At 36.9% G+C, this 11,265-nt stretch overlaps 1 protein-coding gene across 1 annotated transcript; it reads left to right on the top strand.

Annotated features, from left to right (window-relative positions):
• Nucleotides 1-1,222: 1,222 nt before the first annotated feature.
• LOC134660744 (acyl-coenzyme A thioesterase 13-like) lies at nucleotides 1,223-4,922 on the top strand. Its single transcript, XM_063516530.1, has 3 exons — nucleotides 1,223-1,378; nucleotides 3,784-3,971; nucleotides 4,737-4,922. Exons 1-3 carry the CDS (start codon nucleotides 1,292-1,294, stop codon nucleotides 4,891-4,893), a joined length of 432 nt encoding a protein of 143 aa, XP_063372600.1. The 5' UTR covers nucleotides 1,223-1,291; the 3' UTR covers nucleotides 4,894-4,922.
• The last annotated feature ends 6,343 nt before the right edge of the window (nucleotides 4,923-11,265 follow it).

The raw sequence follows: 11,265 nt of genomic DNA, 5'->3' as shown, positions 1-11,265 counted from the left end.
TCTCCATACTAAATAATACGGCTAAATATGGATGTCGTAGTATTTGTATGGAGACGGCCGCTATATGACGGCACCGCTATCGGAGGAAACCAAAGCTTTAGCGTCGAGTTCTGTGCGCCGCGGATGGCCGAGGTTGGAAAGTTGTTGTCGATCTCATAATAATGCTATTGCTAGTTGATATTATGAAGGCGTTTCATTTAATACTTCTCAAGTTATTGGGCGTTTTTTTTTTGTTGTCCCCTACACTTTTTTTTCAAATTTGGGATTTTTTATGTTATTTCTACTCAGAATCACGAGCTCTTTCAATCCTAATAGGAGAAAAAAAGTGTCCCAAAATTTCCATACATTTTTCGATCTTTCCATTCCGCGACCGTCATACAAAGTCTATGAAAAATGGTGACGTAATGGAAATAAAAACCTTAGGACACTTTTTTTCTCCTATTAGGATAGAAAGAGCTCGTGATTCTGAGTAGAAATAACATAAAAAAATCCCAAATTTGAAAAAAAAGTGTAGGGGACAACAAAAAAAAGGCCCTTTTACTTTGTCCTAAGCTATATTTTACCCACGACGTAAAGATGAAGGTATTTCTTTTAGGATAAGATTTGTGTATGCACGTTTGGAAGTACGAGTGTATTATGTACTATATGTAGGTAAGTAGGCGTATACTTACCTACATATAGTTGGTCAAGATCTTGTCAGTAGAAAAAGGGCAAATTTGAAAAATGTAGGCGCGAAGGGATATCGCCCCATAGAAAATTTGAATTTCGCGCCTTTTTTTACTGACAAGATTTGCTTGACCAGCTATATTTATTTAAAGTATGGTTTGTAGAGCTAGAGTTAGAAGAACGCCGCAATACGTTAGATAAAGTCTGTCAAGTCTGTCCGTCAGTAGAAAAGAGCGGCAAATTTAAAAATGGTAGGCGCGAAGGGTTAAAGTCCTATAGAAAATTTGATAGTCGCGCCTTTTTCTACTGACAAAGTTGTTTGACAGGCTATAGGTACATGGAGATATCCCCATCTCACTTCTACTTATTGGAGGACCTATAGGTTGTTAGATTAAATCAGTGTGGTTGTTTTAGTAGTTTAACCCAACTCTTGGCACGACTCTTGGCACGATTTGGAACAATAACTTCAAGATTGACATTTGTATAGTGGTGACTTAATCATAATGACAATAATGACATTGACGTTTGTATTGTGGTTGATAGCCGTGTATTTATTTTAGATTTAGATGATATTCTGCACAGTTTTATTAGATGATGTAAGAAAAGTATACAATAATTAAACACTATGAGTGGTAATAGGGCTGCACAAGTTGCGGAGCTCTTTACGAAAGTAATCGCTTCTACAAAGTGCTTTGATCACAACCTTCGCAAGGTATTTCTGACTTGTTTATGTAATTCTTTAATCTAGTTTATTATTATTAAGTATTTAAATTCAATGGGCTTTTTAGTTTGAATAAAATTAAAATCCAACTGCCATGCAAAAATTTTAGGTGAGCTTGATTTAATAACAGATAACAAACATGAGAGTTCTTGCCCTACCTATGACTGTCTTCCCTGCCATGAACCTATAATATTACGGACAGAGTTTCGCTTACAACACAGCTGTGATTCCAACATCCACCAGTTTCTAAGTAAAGTGTCATTCAATAGAACTTGCTAACTATGTAAACAAACCGCCGTACTAAAATTGACACTGAATGTCAATTTACTAGTAACTTTTGTTTACATAGTTAGCAAGTTCTATTGAATGACACTTTATTTACGCGTGACACACACACATTGACAGCCCACATCCACCAGTTTGCCGTCAGACGAATCGAAACGTCATTGAAGTAAACATGTCGAAGAAAAATATAAAATAAAATATCCTGCTAGAATTGTACCGATCGAAAGAAAAAAAGTCACGGAATAACTTTTCATACTTAAGTTTATCAATCAGTACGTAAAATCACGATAATTTGTTGTTTTTAAATTATCAAACTGCAAAACAGGAGTGTGACCAGTAACATATGAATAGGGTAATTTCCCGAAAGAAGGGTAATTGATACCCTTCTTATTAAATCATTATTTATTAAGAGATCATTTAGGTAAATGGTTAAATTATTGATTGTGCATTTCAAACTAGGTCGGTATGGTAATTTCCCGATACTAAGGAGCGATACTTAACGTTTGTTTGTTATGTATTATAATTTTTTTGTTGAAAACCAGATATGTTTCAAGTTAAATGAAAAAATAAAAAAACATGACAAACTGATTTCATTACGATGCTAAATATCATTAGGTATTGAAAATAATGTTTGCACAAAGTAATTGTGCGATATTGCGCATTTTCAAGACCTATAAAATCAGATACGTACACACCTTTTTTATTGTCTAACGTAAAATCGGTCCATGGAAAGAAGTATGATTGGAGTTAAACTAAGAGATAGAATCAGGAACAAGCTTATTAGATCTAAAACACAAATAGAAGATGTAACCAATAAAGTTAGAACACTCAAATGGAGGTGGACAGGACATATGATCAGGGGAAAAGAGAAATGGAGTAAGAGAATAATATGGTGGTTCCTGAAAGATAGAAAAAGAAAACAAGCACCACCAAAAATGAGATGGGAAGATGAAATTGTAAAATTCGCAGGGAGACATTGGACCAGACTAGCGAGAGACAGGGAAAAGTGGAAAGGGATGGAAGAGGCCTTTGCCAAACGGCATACAGACCAAACCGATGTTGTCTGAAATAGTTTTAATTAGTAATTTGATAAATTGTGTTCAATAATAGTTAAACTCTTAAATTGTAAAATACTTGTCTGAATAAAAGGCTTATATTATTATTATTATTATTTGTATGTCTCACCATATCTCGGGACCATGGGGTCCCGGACCTTTGGGAGGCGTGCGTGGGGCCGAAGCCAACAACGCAGAGGCCCTTTCAGACAAGTTTGATGTCATGTAGAACGCCTGCTGGAACCCATTCACGGGTACATCAATAGATACCCGTGAACCGGTCTCAGCTGGCATTGGGACTATTGTAGAAAAAGTGAACAGTATATCGGTCTATGGGTTGAAGTTTGGGTGGACAATGATACTGGGCTATTGTAAAGAAGTCCGGACACCTGCCATAACAATGCTAACACACGTTATCGAGGCAGGTGGTGACTCGCCGCTGACTAGATGGGCCCCTGAAACTGTCGTCGTAAAGACGACCAGGCGCAACATCGGTGTGAGCGGCTCAGGGGTGTCGAGAGGTGTACACCGCTTTCTACCCAGTGGCTGTAAACAGCCACTGTGCCAACTCGCGCTTACGCAAATTTCACTTCCACCCCTGGAGCATATAGCTCTAACGACTCCTCTCTGGACGGCCAATGAAGGCAAGCCAGAGCCGAGAGTCCTGCGGGTCCCCTTGGGGTTCCACTCCGACCGACGAAGACACGCCGGAGACGGAGACCCTGACCGACTCTCTGGAGCACTCGGGTCCGTGGGGTCGTTACTCCCCAACAGCTCGCCACAAGCTGCCCTGCGGGCTATTATTATTATTATTAACGTAAAACTGTCCTAATTTTTTATTTTAAATTTAAAAAAAAAACTAGGACGATATTAAAAATAATTGTTTCACCATTAGGGGAGAATTTGTGTTACATGGTAACACTCGTCTACACGCACACATTCAAACCGTCCGCCATTGCAGTGTCACAGTTTGTCTTACGTGACAGTCCGTCCGTAATATTCTAGGTCCATGTTCCCTGCAATAAATTTTATATGCCCATTTTCCCCACATTGCAGGTTAAAGTAATATCATGTAGCAACGGCAGGCTCCTCACAGGTTTTCAAGTGGGAGCGGAGCACCTGAACCAGCGCGGGACTCTGCATGGCGGATTTATCGCCCATCTCGTGGACGCCATATCCACGTATGCCCTCACTGCCAACGACAATGTGGAGACCAGGGGAGTGTCCATTGATCTTAGTGTCTCGTGAGTATATTCCTATTTTTTAACCGACGAAAAAAACGGAGGTTCTCAAGTCGACGCATATATACTGCCCTGCTAAGCCAAAAAGCGCTATCCCAAAAGAAAGTTCATTGCTAACTTATACTTTAGTTTCTATAGCTGAGAATTCCATTTTCAAAATCATTTGTTTTTGAGATAGCGCTACTTGGCTTAGGAGCGCAGTATATTTTTTTTAAATCTTTAATTGAGAACAGTTGGCACCATAGTTAGTCCAAAGCAAATCCTCCTCATCTTACTGCTTTCCTGGTTGCAACCTAAAGGAGCTTGGGACCTGCTTTGCAACTTTATCCTTAAACCATTTGAAATTCCTTTCTAGTCATTTGATTTCAAACCATACTTCTTATTGTAGAGATGTATTTTAAGTATGATTGGAATTGGCATGTACGTTGCTGCTATGGACTTAAGGGTCAATCCCTAGAATTGGCTTAAGAGAAAAATTATCATAAGTGACTGCCATTTGATCTTCAAACTAGAGAATAAACACTGGTAATTTAATTTATGGATATTGTACAATATGGAGGTTTTAACTTTTTAATGTTTTAATGTTATGATCATACATTTAAAAGTTTAAACTAGGTACATTTTAATATGCATTGTCGTTAATCTTATTCTTGATTCAGTTACAATAATAGTTTCTATATATTTACTGCAATTCTGATCAGAATCAAATTGATAAGAATACAAAATGGTTACAACTTTTGTGCAGTGTATTTATTTTTTTCTTTTCAGATACTACACTGCAGCCAAAGAAGGAGATGAAATAGAAGTAGAAGCAGTAACAAAGAAGTTGGGTAAGAAGATTGCATTCTTAGAAGTAGAAGTACGGAACAAAGCCACTAATAAAGTATTAGCTTCAGGTAGACATACCAAATATATAGGTGTATGACTTGTAAATAAAGGTTATGTAGATATTTAGCTTCATAGTTTTATTATAGACCTATTAGTATGGCCATTAACCCAGACAAACATGGCTAAACTATAAGGGTTCATAGTTCACTATGGAACCCTAAAAAGTGAGACAAGAATTAAAAAAATATTTTATTTTACATAATAAAACGGTACACGGCGGGAAGAAGTTGATAACTCGAGATATTTTATTGAAGAAATTTGAACTTAAAATTAAATTGCATAAGGTTCAAATTTCTTCCATTTTTTCCAGCGAGTTATCAACTTCTTCCCGCCGTGTACGGAAAAAGTGCATAAATGTCAAAGGTGAATTAGCCAATAATTAGGATGTTGTTGAATGTGGTTACTTACCAATTCCTGGTTCATTAAGACTAAGTTCAAGAGATACTGTTCAAACATGGAATCTTAAACCAATCATCGAATTTATTTCTTCACATAGTTATTAAAATAAAACGCAAAACATGAAATCTACTATATTTATTGAACAGTTAAATTGAACAGCAAATACACAAACACTTAATATAATAAATAGATCTTCACATTAAATAGTATGTTGGTAAGTTAATATAGATGTAGATTGTAGATACAAATAGTTAAATCTAACGAAAGACATCAACAAATCCCTGTCCCAATTTTAAGTAATACAGTCATTCTGTCATTTGATACACGTTTTCCCGAGTGAAATATTTATCATATTTATACCCTGCTTACTGATGCAGGTGAATTATCGTAAGTAGGTACAGTGAGCACCAAGTAGATACTAGATAGTGACGGCCAAAGTGGCCATATGTATCGTAACACACCATTGTTATAGTAGAAATAAGATGTGTTTATTAGTTACAGACGGTACCACTACTACCACCTCGTCCCATACAACACATTTTTATGTTATTTGGTATTTAGGGTAATACCGAGATGTAATGGATTTATTGTCATTCTTACGATGGATTCAAACCTATTAAATACTTATGGTAGGCATAAATGTAATCACATACTTATAAATGTAAGTCATCTAAAATTTAATTAGTAAGCAGTAATTTTCATAGCATTCATAATTACCTATGTAAAATAAAATAGGAGTGTAAAGGGCTTCTTAGTGTAAATCACTAACAAAACATAAATATATTTTTAAGTAGGTAGAACCTACTGCTAGGGTTTCAACCCCCTAAAATTTAATTATGATTGATATTTCGTAATTCCTACTCTACAAAATTGATCCCTTCAGTTGTTGGTAGTCTCATAACACTGGACAGGCATTGCTAAAACCAATGCATTAAATTACCACCCTCCTTATCGCAGTACAATATTTGCGTTATTCCCAGATGGAACCGCCAGTTGCTACCACTGGCAACAGACCAGATTGTTTTCTCAATACTTACCACGTAAAAGATGGGATAGGTATTAAATTGGCAGTAACTACCTCCAAAATAAATTGAATGTACAATATAATAACCAGGTATAATAACTTAATAACCTGTCGAAGTATTAAACCCACTCCTTAATAAAAATACCTACATATTCTGACAACATAGATTTTATTTAAATATTCAACATTAAAAATAGGTACTCGTAAGTACATAATTGGGTGGTAATTACTGATAATTATATTTCCTTTTACGGGATTTTTGTATCTGTTGTTCCCAGTGGTAGAGAAACATTCGAAGCGTCGCCGGTTTTAAGGAGTAACTTTGTTGGTAACGGGTGGGAATAACCCAATTATTTCCATCCTAATACAAATTCCAATAGATGTTATTTTATGATATAACATTATTACATTCTAGAATAGGTTCCTATACAATTCGTTATTTCGTCTGAAAAATATTCACCAGAATCATTTGATGCGCTCACACTTGCATCCAGTCTATCCCCAGACGTGAAGTCGCTACCACCTAATATAATATTACTAGGGCTCGCGGTCGCGTCCGGATTTCGTGCACCCGTTGCCGGGGCCCCGTTCTCGTGCTACACGAAACCGGATTTGTGGCCCGTTCGGAACGGGTAATTAGGGTCCGTGTAATTAAAGTCCGTGTACCCGTGTTACCCGTGTGTCCGGATCCACGGATATTAATTACACGCGGGTCCGGCCCGTTCTCGACGTACAGTGACGATCGGACGCGTTCTTTTTAAGAGCGAAGAACGAAAATTAGTCTCAAGAACGAAAGATAAATATTTAATACTGCGTGGATTTGTATGTTGGTGGTAATATATTTTACATGAGAATAGAGCATTATGCAGCAAAAGATAGCAGTCTTCTTCTTCTTCTTTATTTGCCATGCCCTAAAGAGTAGGTACAACAGGCTGACTTAATGCCGCTAATGGACCTAATCTCAAAATTAGTAATTAAACTTTTTTTTGCGTTCCTGTAAATTTTTCCATGAGTGGAAAGAAATAAATATTTCATTTTTCACAGTTTATAATGAACAATAACAAGCAAAACGAAAAAAAAAACAGAACATCAACAACTAGGTAAAACTATAAATGCAATTCAGATTAAAAACGTTGACCGGCGGTGTAGCAAACTCAAACCTTATTAATGACTAATGACTCTAATGAGTACTTGTGAGTTCAAAAGCTGTCCCCTCTAAATTAACTGAATAAATACCACTCTTACCTTGTTTGTAAAACAGCACGGCTAATTCTTCAACTTTCCAAACAAAAGGTATGCCTGGTAAAATACCAGTGTCAAAGGGAATCAGGGTGTCAGTGTCAATTTTATTAGTAAAAATTGCCACGGGGAACCATTATTCTCTTTATCTGCACGTGCGACGCTAATCCTACTTACTTCTTTACTACAAAACAAAAGGCTGCTGCCCTAATATGTAGATAACGAATAACTCAATAGTTCTTTCACTTAACACGATTTCAAAGACGTTTTATTTATTTTAAGTACCTACCTATCTCTATCAATATTTAGTACAGGTAGTTAGGTACCTAAATACCATAAAAATAATTAATAATTATGAAGACGATATCCAGTTGCATCTGTCTGCCTAATCCTGATTATAATAGTAGTAGTCGAGCTATTTGCAACATAATATACTGAGCCTTCCTAAAATTGGTAGTAGACAACCTAGAGAGGAAACCTGATATGACTAGTACTAGTTTTGTATTCAATAACGCCCTTACTCGAATATAATCATTATAAATATAACTCGACATTGAGTCAAATATATTTAAGTACCTAACCCCTATTCGTACGCAATATAACATAAATTTTAACATTTTGCAATGAATTAATGATACCTAGGTACTTATTTCTGTCAACTCAAAACTCAAACCGGCCCGCGTGGGTCGGTCTACTCGGTCCGTCGGCGCTGTGTATTCAATACCCGAACGGAGCCGAGTCAGCCGAGATTCGGATCCGAACGCACTACACGGGGGAACGGACTACACGTGGGAACGGACTACACGGGGGAACGGACTACACGGGAACGGACTTCGACGGGTTCGGGTAGTTCGGACGCTTAGCACCGCCGGGGCTAAGAACACGGACGCACGGGTTGGCGGGTAGCACGGATATCGGGAGCCCTAAATATTACATAGATGAAAAGAAAAATGTTGAGAAATAAACAAAATTGTACATTAACGTAATATAACTAATAAAGTAGAAAAGGTAGTGTTTAGTGGGTGCTATTTTTTTGCCGCATTTCTGCTAATATTTTGCCATAGACAAGTAACATGTCATACAATACCTATCACAACACTTAGATTTATAAAATGTATAATATTACACCTACGACTGAAGCCATTGAAGGAAGCACGGTATACAACGATAACATTTATTAAACAGTTATTAAAGTCAAGAGCTCAAGAGACATTATGAGAAAAATGCATGTATTGGTATTAGGATTGTACACAATTACGTACAACAGGGACACCTTTAAGAAATTGAATTATTTTTACTAAGAAATTTAATTGTCGTAACTGCCGCATACTTTAAAAGTACTTACTGAATTATTGAAACATTTTAGTGTCCTATCTTATTATTCATCACTTTCATCAGCATTTGTCTAACATAATAAACAGTTCAGGCCCCGTAGCCAACGTGCCAATCGCTTACGCTCCGTAGCGATCGAAACGCAACTGTCACTGTCGCACTAATATGGAAGAGTGATAGAGAGACACTAAGCGATTCGATGGCGAAGCGATAGCGATTGTCACCTTGGCTAGGCGGCCTGGCCTTTTGTACGAGTATGTACTAAATGAGAACAGATTATTTCGGAAAAAAAGAGCAAATATTGTGATTTTTTTTGCGGCAGCTTATCGTCTGATTCTGACATTTCTGACTGCCTGAACTAGAAAAATGTCACTTATTGATTAATTTAACAATAGTGCACTTGGCTGTACGTAATCCAAAGGCGCGCTGTACGAATCGTCGATGATCCCAAACTCACAAGCGGTATTGAACCTTTAAGTCTGAGGAGAGACCTTGCCTCCTTATGTGTGTTCTACCGCTTGTACAATGGGCTGTGCTCTGAAGAATTGTTTGACATGATGCCAACGGCAGCTTTCTATCACCGCACCGCTCGCCATCGGCAGGGTGTTCATCCACACACCCTAGAACCTAAATGGTCGCGTACTGTGCGGTTTAAGAGGAATTTCCTCCCGCGGACGCTCCGGCTGTGGAATGAGCTCCCTTCCGAGGTTTTCCCGAGGGTCTACGATATGGGGTTCTTCAAAAAAGGAGTGTACAGGTTTTTAAAAAAAGGTCGGCAACGCGCATGTAACACCTCTGGAGTTGCAGGCGTCCATAGGCTACGGTGACTGCTTACCATCAGGCGGCCCGTATGCTTGTTTGCCACCTATGTGATATAAAAAAAAAAAAAAAAACCTACTGTTGTTAGAAATAATAAGCTTTCGGCTATTGTCCAATTATTAAGTACCTAATACAGTTCTATAAAGCTGTATATTAGACCATTCATTCGAAGAAGACTTACCTATAAATGACTGGATGACACATATTTTATCGATAAATCATATTATAAAAAGATAATAAAAGTAACTAAAAATTACTTTCTTTTTTAGACAACAAAACTAAAAGATAATTAAATAGGTATTTGTATTTTTTTAACTGTCAGTTGACTTAAATATGTGAAAACTGGTAAGTATAATTTTAGACTTTTTTATGATTAAATACTTACCCAATGATAAAATCCGAGTCATTCTCATATATTTACAGTTTTTTTTATTAATCTATATAAGATTAATAAAAAAAACTGTAAATATTAGCACGTAAGTTATTGTAAGGTCAATCTTATACACTATTACAGATAAAGACTAGATTACTTACCCGCTAACATGAAAAGCAATTTTAAAAACATAAAAATAAAATGAACTCCTTTTAGATTCCGCTATCCTCTAGGACAGTGTTATTCAAACTGTGGATCGCGACCCCCTGGGGGGTCGCGAAGCCTCTACCAGCTGTAAGGCAATACATAAGCGAAATATTTTGTTCATACAAAGGGGGTCGCGTCATGAAATAGATTGAAAAACACTGCCCTAGGATGATAGGAGCGCCATTACATTTGACGTACACTAGACTAAAAAATGCAGCGAATTAGTGGCGACCAAGTGTGGCACCGCCACCTACACCGTACCGTACGTAGTAAACGTCATAATATAATTAATATGACGTTTGAAGTGGCGCCGCCACGGTTTGTCGCTGCCAAATTGCTGCCACTTCATGTAGACGGACTCTAGAATAGTTTCAAACTATTATAATAACTAATATAATTAGCAAATGTTACAACAAAATGGTAAGATAGTGAGTGAGGTAAATAAAATCAGTAATCAAAATCTATGTGAGTTGTATTATAAGGCAAATTATATAACAAAATAAATCCTATTCAAGTATTTCAGTATCAAAATCAAAGTTATTAATAGGAGTATGGGTTGGTTTATTTATTTATTTTTAACGGCCTCCGCTCCGTAGCCTAGTTGGTAGTGACCCTGCCTACGAAGCTGGAGGGACCAGGGTTCGAATCCCGGTAAGGGCATTTATTTGTGTGTTCATCACAAATATTTGTTTCTTTAGTTATGGATGTTGTCTATGTATTTACCTAAGTACTTATATCCTTATATGCATCTATATATTATATATATATTGTCGTCTAGTACCCACAAAAGAAGTCTTATTGAGCCTACTGTGGGACTAGGTCGATTTGTGTTCTTACACACCTGTTGTCACATTTTTTTTAGTAATCTCGAAAGTATTTTTACTGATTATTATTCGTTATTAATATTCATTGTGTACAAGTATGACAAGAGCGTGACCGATAAAAGAGCTAGAAAAGCTTTATAAGTATGTAAGTACCTAACTTGAAAGCAAAGGTAAAAAAACAGGCAATGTTAA

This window comes from Cydia amplana, chromosome Z (genome assembly GCF_948474715.1).
Source record: "Cydia amplana chromosome Z, ilCydAmpl1.1, whole genome shotgun sequence".
In the NCBI taxonomy this organism is placed as follows: domain Eukaryota; kingdom Metazoa; phylum Arthropoda; class Insecta; order Lepidoptera; family Tortricidae; genus Cydia; species Cydia amplana.
This window is presented reverse-complemented; position numbering and strand designations above follow the sequence as displayed.

Excerpts from the sequence above, each read along its gene's own strand:
- LOC134660744 (XM_063516530.1), top strand. The coding sequence starts at position 1,292 with ATGAGTGGTAATAGGGCTGCACAAGTTGCGGAGCTCTTTACGAAAGTA. Across the intron at positions 1,379-3,783 it reads TTGATCACAACCTTCGCAAG|GTTAAAGTAATATCATGTAG; the intron begins GTATTTCTGACT and ends CCCACATTGCAG. Across the intron at positions 3,972-4,736 it reads TCCATTGATCTTAGTGTCTC|ATACTACACTGCAGCCAAAG; the intron begins GTGAGTATATTC and ends TTTTCTTTTCAG.